Here is a 13556-nt window from a genome sequence, read left to right on the forward strand (position 1 = left end):
CACCTGAGCACTATCAAGCCACTGGGCCTTTAGGAGCATAAGTTCATTGTCATATCAGTCTGAGCTCTAGAGAATTAGGAACTATATCAATTAAGAAAAAAAACACAGAATACTTTCCATAATATTAGGTTGCCTTCTCATTTAGATTAATCCTAACTACTGTTCTCTATCATTATAGTAGACAACAATGACTTAATTGCATTGGAAGCAGTCGCTTAGCTCCCTCTAGAAAATGCCTATGTTCAATCATACAACCCCCATCTCTGTACCTTTTAGCCAAAGACAGAACCTTGGTTCTCTTCCTCATCCTCTGCCGGGGCACAGTATTGTTCCCAACAAGACTGTTTGGCAGGGTAGTCACCTAGAGGGGAAAAGACATTCAACTATGGCCACTTCTAAACAGAAGAAAATGAAAACCTGAAAACAAGTAGGAATTCATTCCCACAAATTAGAGAAAAGAACAAAAATGCTCAAGATTTCTCCCAGGTCCTTAGAAAGAGATTTGAGCACAGATATACCTTTCTGTACACATATATCCAGTTGTATACAACAGATTTGCAGTTTCATGTGCAATCATCTTTTTTTTTAAATTATACTATGTTATGGAAATACTTGTTTTATTCTATAAATTAGAAATAAAATTTTAAAAATTTTCAAACAGAAAAAAAAAATATATATATATAGATAGATATCTATATATATCTATATATATATAGATATATAGATATATATAGATATATAGATATATATAGATATATATATATATAGATATATAGATATATATATCCAGTTCTACAAGGGGCAGTGTCACTAATGAAAGTGAATTTTTATTTTAAATTTTATTTTTCACAATCATTCTATATCTATTCCATTTATATTTCTGTACCCCCACAGCAGCTAGGTTGCACAATGGATAGAGTACAGGGCCTGGAGTCAGGAGGACCTGAGTTCAAATCTGGCCTCAGATATATACTAGCTGTGTGACCCAGGGCAAATCACTTAACCCCCTTCTGCCTCAGTTCCTCCTCTGTAAAATGAGCTAGAGAAGGAAATGGCAAACCACTCCAGTATCTTTGCCAAGAAAACCCCAAATGAAGTCACAGAGAGTCAGACATGACTAAAATGACACAAAACAATCTCTGTATTATTATGTTTAAATGAATGTTACCCATACTTTAAGTAGTAAAAAGTTAGAAATATTTTTATTCATGTTTCTGAAATAAAGTAATCTAAAAAGGGTTTATATTTCCCAACATACAACACTGGTGAATGGATAATCAGGGAAATGGTATTTACATATACATATATCACCTCTTAAATACTAATGCATACATATAAGAGATTGAAAAACATACGGAGGAATTAACCATGAAAATAATTTCAGTGGCTCAGTACAAATGAGTACAAACCACTGAATGACTTTTCCCAACAAGTCCCATAGCACTGCTGTGAAGTGAGGCAAGGACTACTGATCTATTTACAATCAAAAAAAATACCAGTAGTAGAGGTAGGGGTAAAATCAAGGACTTCCCCAGACCACAGTTCTTCCAGAATGTTAAGTTCCCAAAACATGGAGGTCATCTTTAAAAGCATCATTCTTGCTATGACATCTGTTTAGGTCAGGTAGTCCCATTATCCACTACAGGATGATATTCTAAGCTCTAGCAGAAGGAAACCTATCACAGGATCCATTAAAAGTAGGCAAAGACCACAGTGCCACCTGGGGAAAATGAGGAGCATTACTTCTGACAGGCGCTCAGGAATAATTTAGCTTCATAGCTTTCCTTATCCCTCCAACACCATGCTTCCAACCAAGCTGCTCAATGTCCCGTCCATTTCTCAGAGAAGAGATGACATCTTTAAGCCTTCATGCACTTGCCGAAGGCAGAGTTCCAAATGCTCCAAACCAAATGCCACATTTTACCAATTTCCATCCATGACTATCTAATAGCATATGGTTACTAATTATTCTTCAAAACCTTCAGAACTGCTTGTGGGTGGAGGGTTAACAGTACATAGCTGTCTCTTGTCAAGAATAGCTAAGGCAGCATGAAAGGGGAATAATAACATGCCCAACGAAGCAGCTGGGATGAGAATCTTTCAAGGAGGCTTATAGCAGTAGTTTACTATTCCCTGTGCCTCTCCTTGGGTTTCCCCCTTTCACATATAGGACAACCAAAGGAATCTTATTTTATGAAAGCCTTATGAGCATTCCCTGGCCAAGAAAACTACCTAGGTTTCTACCTCTAATTGAGGTCAGGAGAAGCATTGTAGCTAGTAAGCATTTAATAAATATTTGCAAATTGATTGAATCAAATATAGGATAGTTTCCTGGATCCCAAGTAGTCCCCAGTGTTCAGAGACAATTCCGTTACATTTACTTCATCACTTTATTCTATTGCTGCATACTTACCTTCCTCATGATCTTTCGGCCATAAAACATCATTTTGTCTCTTTTACGGAACCTATACTGAGGAGATACTGAAAGCTGATGTGCTGAAAGGCAGAAAAGGAAACAGTATAGCTTTCATTGGGTCTCTAAAAACAATTTCCAGTAAAGGCAAGAGACGGAAATCTCAACTAGTAGAGTGAGATAGGGTACAGTACACAGAATGAATCTGACAAATGAAATACCCTGCTAGATTCAAAATCAGACTATCAGGAATCTTCTTTTCTTTTTCTTACTCATTGTTCTTCATCTTAGCACTATTTAACATTTAGAAAAAAGTATGTCATTATAACTAGTAAACTCCTCCTCTAAATTACTCAGACAGATCAGCACCACAAGTCATTACATGGAAAGCAAGAAACTGTTAGGGCCAACCAAAGATCAAAGTGCATCATATCATAAGGCACATAACTAGAAATCAGACTCTTCCTTAACTCAGGAGAAAGGCTCTATCTTGGTATATTCTTTCTTCCTCTCCACTCAGGAAGTCAGAGGTGGGGTCAGAAATTTCTGCCCTGGTTCTTTTTCCAGGTAAGGTCTAAATGGGCTAAGCTTTCCTGATATAGATTCATTTACCCTTGATTTAGACAGGCCACTAAATTCTAGCTTGGGCCTCAGAGCCATGTATATGGGACAAAGACAACTGGCATCCTTATCTCTTATCTTCACCCTCTATGGACTAAACCCAAACACAGGATACTTACAAGACCACTTCATCTTCTTGTAAACAAAATAGATGACAATGCCGATGAAAAGAAGTGCTAAGGTAGCGCCAATTATGATTCCTCTTATCTGGATGTATAAGTTAAAAACAAAGCAGGACTGTCAATAAGAAGATAACAATCATCCTAGGCTTTTCTGGCAGCGGAAACCCAACCACCCTGAAATCCTAGGGCCATCGCATTTCCCCTGAATTTAGGCTGATAGGGAAGGAAAGAAAAACAAGGAACATCGAGAAGGAGAGAGAGGTATCAAAACACAGGTATCTAGTATCAACGGCTGACCAGAATCTGAATTCATGGTCTTAACTCATAACCAGAAGAAAGTTCCCTCTGTCCAAAAACAGTGTTTACCATGGTTGAGTGCTTATAATATTCCACTAACTGCATAATCCAGGAGTATGAGGTAGTAGTCAAAGACGAGACCTACAGGAGAGAACACAACATATGAGAAGAAAAGAGTCAGAGAATAATCTAAGACACCTGCCCTCCCATTTACATACCTCAGCAGAAATCTTCTTGCTTATCAGATGGCAGGAGGAAATGAGAGCAGCATTAGAAGCCAGTGAGAATGAGGTTTTCATAAGTCAATGACATGAACAATTTAAACACACATATAGTTCTCATACTTCATATAGTACCTCTCTAGTGCATTTATCATGTAACACTATATATTATACTTACTTGTATTTCTTTCTTATCCCCTCTACTTGAGGATAACACAAGTTCCAAGAGGAAATGTACAATTTCTATCACCCTCAATGTACACAGTAAGTACTTAGCTTCAAGAATATTTAAATTATTGCCTAGTATTTTTTTTCCTAATTTTTCTGGATTGGACACTACACCCTCATGCCAACTATTTTAATGCTTTAAACTACTAAAATCCCATTTCATATAGAGGCAGGATTTAAGCAGCCTTCCTTCTATTCAGAACGGATATTTGTGCCTCCTAAATATATAAAGTATCTATGGTTTCAGACACCTAGGTTTGGCTTCCAATGAACATCTAATGGAAAATGCCCTGTTAGACTACAAGGTTAAGTAGAGGAAAGGAAAATCCAGAAGAATTTGAACATCTTATTTACAATCAGAAGCCAGACCTGGGCTAGAGCAGGAAAAAGTTGTAGGAATGGGACAAATGATTTCAGGTTCACGGTATAATTTGGTTAATCCGGAAACAGGCAAACAAAATCTCATATTTATATTATTTCTTTCTTGAGACTAACCACAAGTAAATTCCAATATCAAAGACTAACCAATGGGGCATTCAAAGTGGTGAGTCAGAGTTAGAGACCTCACATAAGAGAAAATAGAAGTCACCAGGAAAAACGCTATAGCAAAGTCCCTGCTCTAAATTCCTACCTCTAGCCACCTAATCACTAAGTAGCATAATGAAATGAATATGAGTTAATCAGAAACTCTGGGTCCTTATTCCTGGCCTACAACGTGACTTTGGGTTGTTACTTATGCCCTTTTTGTGCCTTGGCTCCTCCCTTAAAAAGTCATAATATATCCACTGAATCATAAAGTGATTTATGATAATCATAAAGATAGTTGATTAATGAATTTTGAAAATGTAACAGTACATAAATACAAGTCATATTACATTTTAAACCAAGGGGTGGGATATGGCAACCTTTTGTAGGACTCTTCGGAAAACCGGAGTAAGCCATCTGGATTCTGAGAATATTAAATACCAATTAACAAGCCAAACAAAAAATAGCTGGAAATAGAGAAATACTATAGGTATTTGTTACTCTCTGGTATCCAGGAAATGAAGCTGAAGTTACAAGGCAGAAGCCTAGAATTTTTAGAAAGTATAAAAAGACAGTACTAGACACATAGTGATAGCTGGGCACAAAGCTAATTAGAAAATATTGAAGGTAACACTGAGTTTCCAGAAGTAGAAGGATCAGAGGACCAGGAAGCCAGAAAAGTAAAACCGTATGGAAAATCTTCAGGTCTCAGGTAAGCATGCACAATACACATAATGCCTGGGCTCCTTCCTCTTCATTTACCCTATTTCAAACTCTGTCTTAATATTTAAAGGCAAGTGCTGGCTGCCTCAGTTTCCCCACTGTAAAAAGGAGATAATAACAGCACCTACCTCCCAGGGTTGTTGGAATGAGATAATAATTGAGATAAATGAGAAAATAATTATAAAGCTCTTAGCACAAAGTCTGACACAGATTAAACGCTATATAAATGTTAGCTGTTATTATTATTATCTACCCCCCAAAAACACAAGTTAGAGACAAAAGGCAGCAGGTGTTAGGGTGAAGAATGACAGGAAGTAGGAACTTGCTAGTCCTTTCAAGTATCTCAGTTGAACAAGTTCGGGGTTCCTTTTAGCTGCCACAGACAATTCCTGTTTCCCTTCACCCTAATACTTTCACAGCTCACTCATCCATCAAAAAGCCAAAAAGAGATTCTGGGAAGGACTTAGTGCCATACAGACTTGGGAAGAACAAGGAGCATTGCAGGGCGTAACACCCTGGCTGGAACAGGGACTAGATCTGCGTCTTCACTGGGAATAGAGAACTCCTAGGTGAGGGCTCTAGCAATGCAGGTCAGCACCTTCTCAGCAATTAACAATCTCAAAGAGTTGCTTGGGGCATTAAAAGGTTAAGTGACTTGCTCAGGATCACATGGTCGTTTTGTGTTAGTATCCCAAGAGCACTAGGGAGAGTCCCTAGAAAACATAAAAAACATTATCATCAAGATGAATATGGAAGAGTCTAAAACCCAAGCCTGGAACAAATGCAGAATTCAGGACTGAGATGTCACAGGCTTTAACTTACAAGATGAGGCAATTCCCTCCACCCTGTGGTGGCTACAATTGCCCAGCAGTCTCAAGGATAGATCTGACAGGGCTGCAAAGAAGGTATTCACTGTCACTGTCTCTGCTTTAATGAACAATCCTGACTGTGCCCCAACCCCTAATAACTCACTGTTGGACAGGCCAGAGGCTGGAATCTTAGATTTAGAATTAACAGGAACATTAGAGATCACTAGAGCCCTATCCCCTCACTTTACAGAAGAGAAAACTAAAATCCAAACAGGTTAAGTGATTCACACACATATTGAAGGGTAAAGGTTTAGGGTAAAGTGAACCTCAGAAAGCTCCTAGTTGCACATAGTACATGAAGCATAAAAACAGGTTTTGCTCCACCTTTTACAGGCCAACACACAGATACTACACACACACACACACACACACACACACACACACACACACACACACAGAGCATGACCCCAAAAGAATGAGATTTCAAGAAAGTAAACCCTAACAGAAAAGTCCTTTCCAGAAATGACCTGAGAAAAGAAATATTAAGGATCTGACTTGTCAACCCCTAGGCTTGTCACTTCCCCTTTGTGAGCCCCGGTTTTCTCATGTTAAAATGAGAAAAATACTTGTACTACTTACTTTGGGTGGTTGAAAAGAAAGCACTTTATAAATCTTAAAATGCCTTTAATAATTCAAAGGTAAATTATTATTATTATTACCATTACCATTATTGCTGAGTTCCTAGTATACATACCTTTGGTAGGATTTATTCAATTCCTTCTCCATAGCTAAAAATAAAACAAACAAAATGGAATGAAGAAAGTACAGCCTGGTTCTGCCAAAGATCAACTACTCAAATAACTAATGTTTAACTCAGCACAGTCACAATTTTTAGCTCTGTTTACATGTCCAGTTTCTAAGTCAAACTAAGTTTTCCGTTGACAGGCAAATTACTCTTTGAAGGCTCCATTCCCATAAAAAGAAGCCGTCCCCTCGGAAGCATCTGCTTGTTCCAAAGTCTCAATCTGTAAACAACAGTCACATGGCTAATACGCTCTCCAGCCAAAAGTTCCCACAACAGAGAGCCAAGCAGCGACGGGCTGCTGTAAGGAGTAGCCAAGAAGAAAAGGGCTTCCTTTCTCTCTAGAAACTTGTTACAGCCATTGCTACAGCTACAGCTGCAGTCCTACCTCAATTTCAAATGTTCCAGACTCTATTTTGGCATTTCCCAGGATCTGCAGGGGGAAGAGGAGTCGAAACTGGAGGGGAATGGAAAAGGAAGAAGCATTTTAAGAGGAACACAGAGAATGTACTGCTTCTTCTGAGAACTGTTTACCGGGTTTGGCATACAGGGGAACTAGCTGACCTACATATGCAAGTCATCTAACCTGGGCCACAACCCAAAGATTTAAGGCTTAGTCACCACCCTGACAGTATTCTCCACCCCAGAGTTGGGGTTCGATGCCTGTCTACTGCCTTCGCTTTGGGAAGCCTCAACCAAACCCCCATTGGTTGGCCTCGGAATATTAGGCTATGTGCCAAGAGTACCATAAGCTCACCAGTGTCAGTTAACAAAGGGAAAAGATTGATTGTGAAATCACTCCTGGAATATACAGAAGGAAGGAGAGCAGTCAAAGAATTCGGGTGGGGGGAAATTATGGGGGGAGGGAGCAATGAAGAATATCACTGGGTGGAGAAGTAGGTGCAGGGCAGCTGGGGAGCAGTGGGGGATTTGTATGAGGGAAAATAAGGGAGTGAAATTATTATGAAGATGGATTGTGGGAAGCGTCACCAGGAGCTCGACAGAGAAACTTGGGCAGGGTGGACAGTGTCACTGGGGGACATTGGGGAGGTGTTGCTGCGGAGGGCGGGGCAGAGTTGGGGAAAGTGGGGAATGTCTCAGAAAAGAACGATGAAGATACGGGGTGTGGGAGCAGAGAGGGGAACCGTGGGAAACCTCACTGGGAGCAGTAGAGTGTCCGGGGTGGAGGGTGGGAGCTGGTAGGGAATAGCCTTGGGGCAAGACATAAGACGGAATGGGGGGGGGGGCCAGCTGCAATGTCACTGCGGAAAAAGATCGGGAAACACGAGAACTCGGGGAAAAGTGGAAAGTGTCACTGGGGGAGATGCAGGAGGAAATGTGACCAGGGGGACGGACGGTGGGGGAGTCCTGGGGGAGGGGGAGGGGCAGTGGGCGATGTCACGCGGGGGGGAAGCGGAGGGACAGCAGGAGTCAGCGGGGAGGAAGGAGGGAGCTCTGGGGGAAGTTAGGAGGGACACCGACGGGGAGGGCACGGGGAGGGCACGCGGGGAGGGCCTTCCTAAGTAACTGTGGCTCTGAGCTCCCGGTTCCGGCTCACTCGGGGGCCCAGCCTCGTCTCTGGCCTCGTCTCCCCGAGGGGCGTGGCCGGAGGACGACGTCAGTGGTCACTCGGCATGGGCCCCCACTCACCGGCCAGCAAGGCGGCGGCCATCGCCCCGCCTCAGCCGCTCCCGCTCCGACTCCGGAGCCGGGATTTCTCTTCTTCCCACGACATCCGCTCTCTTCGCTGGGCCTCGCCCCCTCTGACAGACGAGGCTCCGCATTGGTTGAGGCCCCTGCGACCAATCGGAGCGGGTTTTGTTCCGACGTCGGAGGTCCGGGCGGCTGGAGCGTGAGCGGCCGAGGTGAGGGAGCGCGGGAGTGCGGGCCGCTGAGCTTGTGGGTCTCTGCCTTCTGGGCTGCGATGCGGACGGCGAAGGACAACACTGGGGGGCAGGGAGTCCGGGGCAGGGCGCGGAGCTTCGGGGTTAGAAGGCTCTCGGCCTCTGGCTGACCTGCGGAGGGCGGATGCGGCGGGAGCAGCGCTGCAGCGCCCCCAGCGACGTTCGCCGGCGCTCCTCCGGGGCACTCGTCTCGTGATTCCTGTGCTGTGGCTGGGTCTTCATTAGCCCCTATCAATCAATTAAGTTCCTGGTGTGTGCCGGCTAGGCCGAAGGGCCAGCAGTAGATAAGAGTGCCGAGCTTGGAGTCAGGAAGACTCGTCTTCGTAAGTTCAAATCCGGCCTCAGACATTTATTAGCTGTGTGACCCTAGGTAAATCACGTAACCCCGTGTGCCACACTTTTCCTCATCGGTAAAATGAGCTGGAGAGGAAATGGCGAACCACTCCAGTATCTTTGCCAAGGAACGGGCAAATGGGGTCACGAAGAATCGGGCACAATAAGTGTGGCAGGAACTGTGCTAAGTGCACTAATTATTTAAAGGCAGGGACCCTTCCCTGCCCTGGTCTAGGGCTCTGCACGTAGTAGGTAGACACTTGATAAATATTTGTCGAGTGAACGGACTTTATCTGCACTGTGCTTGCTGCTTTCTTTTATTCTGTCCAAACAAGGCTGCTTCCTCAGAAGCTGGCAGTAGCCATCTGGGAAGGGGTATGAAGCCCTCGACAAATACCGAGGGAATTGAATTGACTGGATGTGCTTAATCAGCATGACTACCTAACTGCCCAAAAGAGCAGCCTAAGCAAGTGACCACCCCATGCAGTGTGGTGACAGGAGGCTAAATAACAGTTCTGAATTTAACCCTCGATTTTTCTCTCTCACCTCACAGATACAAAGTATGGGCCTCCTTTCAGCTCTGACTCGAGGGTTGGTCCGAGGGGCAGACAGAATGAGCAAATGGACAAGCAAGCGTGGCCCCCGAACCTTCTACAAAGGTCGAGGAGCCAAGTTTACTGGCTTTTCTTCAGGTGGGAAGTTTGTGAAGGTGAAGGAAATGGTCCCTGAGTTTGTGGTTCCAGATTTGACAGGTTTCAAACTCAAGCCGTATGTGTCCTATCGAGCTCCAGCTGGCACAGATGAACCGCTGACAGCCAAGCAGCTCTTTATGGAAGCTGTAGCTCCTTCTATTGAAAAGGACTTTAAAGAAGGAACTTTCGACCCTAAAAACCTGGAAAAGTATGGCTTTGAGCCCACCCAAGAAGGCAAGCTCTTCCAGCTATATCCTAAAAACTATGTGCAATAAGAATAAAGAACTGTCCAGCCAGTAACCATTCATTTCTCCTCTGTATTGCAAACAGCCTTTGAACAAGGCTTGTACAGCTAATTTAAGAGTAGAAGGAGGAGGCATTTTTCTTATCCCACCTTTATTAAAGAGAAGTTTATTCTATTTTTAATTTTGTGGTATCAGGTTATCCTGTTAATTGAGGCTACATAAGCAACATTATTCAGTAAACATTTATTAAGTGCCTACTCTACTAGGCAATACAAAATCAGGGGAAAAAAATCCTTGCCCTTAAGGAGTTTACAATCTAATGGGAGAAAACTACACAAGGGAGGGAAGACCAGAGTGGGTCAGATTGTGGAGTCAAAACCATACACAACCAATGGGGGAAACAGAGAGTTACCTGGGAGTTCTTTCTTATAGCACCCTATAAAGGAAGGCTTTGGGAAGAGCTTATTGTTCCACCCTCTGGCTCTTCATTTGGAGAGGAGAGGGAACTGAGGCAGAAAGTGGAGTATCAAAAGTTGAGCCAATCTTCATGATGATGAAATTGGAGGTATTGGCTTATCCTGCGGGAGCATTCCCTGAGGTTGAAACCAAGCAGAACTCCTTGGAAGTGGAAAGAGAAATAGTAATACTTGAAGGTATATATCAGAAGAGGCTAATAAAGCCACATCTGATCACCAAGCTAATGTATACAGAGTTTCTGTTTGTTGAGAAACTTTGGAAGAAAATCATGTTAACAAGAGAACATATCCCCCAAAATAATAAAATTGCCTCCTAGCCAGTCTCAGTTTTTTAATCAGATGAGATGATGGAATTGCTTCTTGGATTTGTGGATTGTAGGGAGATCCTATGTGTTTTTATCCTACGTAAACAGTAGAGAATGTATACAAGTTTTGCAGGACTTAAGCCTTTAAATCCACTTGACAATAGCAAAGTTTATGAAGGAAGAATGAGAACATTATGTGGCTGGATAAATACAATTAGTAGTGGGAGATTTGGCTACAGAAAATATTTCATAATGTAACCAGGTGACACTTCTTACAAAACAGGCATGGACATCCTATCGTGCTTTAGGAGAGAGGCAGTTCTTTAATTTTAACGCCTCATAGGAAGATGTTTACCTGTCTTAAGAGCCTAGACCTTAATTTGTGGCTACCTAAAATAAGTCTCTCATAGTTTGAGGCCTTACCATGTTTTCCAGAGGCACCACTTTGAATGTCAGTTGACAAAGATCTATGATTTCCTGGGTATGGGAACTACCAACTCAGATGCCACAACCCATTTATAACTTATTAGATAGAGAAAGTTGCCTGAGGCTCAAAGAGGTTAGATAATTTGCTTGTCACACAGCTAGGATCACAGGCACAATATATACCCCGGCATTTCTGTTTCTATCTAAAATAGAAACTAAAGCAAGTCAATAAGCATTTATTAAGCATCTATGTGCCAGGCATTTTACCCTATAAAGTAAGGTAAAAGAATCCCTGGTCTCAAGAAGTTCACAGTCTAAAAGGAGAGGAAACATGCAAACAATTACATACCAATAGACATATCCAGGATATGTTGGAAATAATCAGACAGCACTCGCATTAACAGAGATTAGGAAGGCTTCTTGTAGAAGACTGGATCTTAGCTAGGATTTGAAAGTCAGGAGGTAGAGGCCACAGGGAGAGAATTCGAGGCATGGGGACAGCCAATGAAGATGCAGTCAGAAGAGAGTGTCTTGTTTAAAGAACAATAAGGCGGCCAGTGTCACTGGATCATAGAGCATGGGGAAGGAAATAAGATGTAAGAATAGCCCAGGTTACAAAGGGCTTTAAAAGCCAAAGAGAGGGTTTTCTGGAGTGTATTGAGTTGGGGGAGGAGGAAGGGATTGGTGACATGGTCAAACCCATGCTTTAGGAAGATCAATATGATAGCTGAATGGAGTGTAGGCTGGATTTGGGAGAGACTTGAGGCAGTGAAACCAACCAGAAGGCTATCACAATGGTTCTGGTGTGAAGACCTGCACCAGAGTGGCCCAAGTACTTTAGGTGGTTCAGTCAACAGTGCTAGGATTATTTTAAGAGTGCCATTAAGAAGAATTACAGCGGCAGCTAGATGGAACAGTGGATAGAGCACCGGCCCTGGATTCAGGAGGACCTGAGTTCAAATCTGGCCTCAGACACATAACACATACTACCTGTGTGACCCTGGGTAAGTCACTTAACCCCACTGCCTAGCCAAAAGAAAAAAAAAAGAATTACAGAATGTTTAACACCACGTGTGAAAGGAGATGTTAAGGGATGTTCTATGAGAGGGCAAAACTGACAGTGTGATGACTGATGGAATATGGGCAGGTGAGAGAGTGAGGAGTTGAGAGCCTAGATGAATGGGAGGATGGTGGTGCCCTCTATAGTAACAGAGAAGTTAGGAAGAGGTGGGGGTTTAGGGAGGGAGGGAAGGAGAAGATAAGACCCATTTTGGATGAAAAACATCATGAAATACAGCAATGACTGAACAATACTTGTCTAAACAAAAACCCATTGTTGATGTTTAGAGACAAGAGTGACAGAACTTGAACCTTTCTACATTAAAGAAATGATAATTATCTTCTATACCTTTATCTGTCTAAAAAAGTCACAATGATTTATAATGCTACTTTCTAGAAGTGGAGCTTTTAAAAATTCAAATTAAAAAAAGGAAGAGTATTGTCAAAATCCCAATAGCTGTCAATAAACCAGGAACTTGATTTTTATAGGTTCTTGGGAGAAGGTGAATAATAGCTACTTTCTTCCATAAATTCATTTAGCTCCATCTCAGCCTCACTTTTGGATTCTACTTAGAAATTTCATCTGGGAAATATCTGCTGTTCCTCTAGAATGGAAAAGCATATTCGAAAAGTTTCCCCAACCATTCTTGTAGAGTGTTTTTACTCAAATTCTTCTCAGTGACCATTAAACCAATTTCCACCAATATCTAAATCAGTCAGCTCCACAACCCATTCTATAGTGACTGGTGTAAATTGTAGGGAGGCAGATTTTAACTCACCATAAACTACCAAACAAATAGTTGTTCAAAAATGGAGTAGGCTACTTTATCAGGCAATGATATTTCTTTCGCTGGAAATATTCATGAAGAAGCTAGAGTAGATGACCACTTGTCCAGGAGACTCCAAAAGAGCGACTCCGATATTCTGTAATTCTTTATGGCATTTTAAAAATAATTCTAGCACTCAATTGACTGAACCACCTGAAGGATACCGTGGAATAATGGCTATATCTGTAAGAGTGCTTTGAGGTTGGCAAAGTGGATTTCATATGTTATCTCATTTGAACTTCACAACAGCCCTGTGAGGTGTGCATTATTATCATCCCCATTTTAGTTTTCCTAAGTGCCTTGTCCAGGGCGTATCATCATGGTCTGCGTCATGATTCCAGTTTTGATCCTCCTCACTCCAAGTCCACAACTCTAGCCATTATTCCATGATATCCTTTAGGTGATCTAGTCAGTAGAGTGCTAGAACTGGAGTCAGGAAAACCTAAGACTGAAACCTGCCTCAGATACTTGGTAGCTGTGTGCTTCTACACAAGTCACAACTTCATTTCAGTTTCTTCATGTGTAAGA

At 42.1% G+C, this 13556-nt stretch overlaps 2 protein-coding genes across 12 annotated transcripts in view; one reads left to right on the top strand and one right to left on the bottom strand.

Moving 5' to 3' along the window:
• PNPLA7 (patatin like domain 7, lysophospholipase) overlaps nt 1-8498 on the bottom strand; it is a 198839-nt gene extending 190341 nt beyond the window's left edge. For 2 of the 10 annotated variants that reach the window (XM_078149929.1, XM_078149933.1), the window contains exons 1-5: nt 7150-7312; nt 3523-6747; nt 3154-3241; nt 2414-2496; nt 270-361 (exon numbers count right to left, since the gene is read on the bottom strand). In XM_078149929.1, the coding sequence (XP_078006055.1) occupies nt 270-361; nt 2414-2496; nt 3154-3241; nt 3523-3558 (299 nt within the window). In that variant the 5' untranslated portion in view covers nt 3559-6747; nt 7150-7312. Of the gene's footprint in view, nt 1-269; nt 362-2413; nt 2497-3153; nt 3242-3522; nt 7087-7149; nt 7442-8411 lie in introns of those variants that run through there. The other 8 variants (XM_078149930.1, XM_078149936.1, XR_013484710.1 and 5 more) reach the window with 8 other exon arrangements.
• Nucleotides 8499-8538: 40 nt separating this feature from the next.
• Nucleotides 8539-10116, top strand: MRPL41 (mitochondrial ribosomal protein L41). 2 transcript variants are annotated; one of them, XM_020981719.2, is made up of 2 exons: nt 8539-8626; nt 9552-10116. In XM_020981719.2, exon 2 carries the CDS (start codon nt 9561-9563, stop codon nt 9963-9965), a length of 405 nt encoding a protein of 134 aa, XP_020837378.1. In that variant the 5' UTR covers nt 8539-8626; nt 9552-9560; the 3' UTR covers nt 9966-10116. The 2 variants fall into 2 exon arrangements, with proteins under 2 accessions (XP_020837378.1, XP_020837379.1); XM_020981720.2 differs by lacking the exon at nt 8539-8626 and adding an exon at nt 8633-8988.
• Nucleotides 10117-13556: the final 3440 nt, after the last annotated feature.

Source organism: Phascolarctos cinereus, unplaced genomic scaffold, assembly GCF_003287225.1.
Source record: "Phascolarctos cinereus isolate Bilbo 61053 unplaced genomic scaffold, phaCin_HiC Scaffold_2;HRSCAF=192, whole genome shotgun sequence".
NCBI classification, from domain to species: domain Eukaryota; kingdom Metazoa; phylum Chordata; class Mammalia; order Diprotodontia; family Phascolarctidae; genus Phascolarctos; species Phascolarctos cinereus.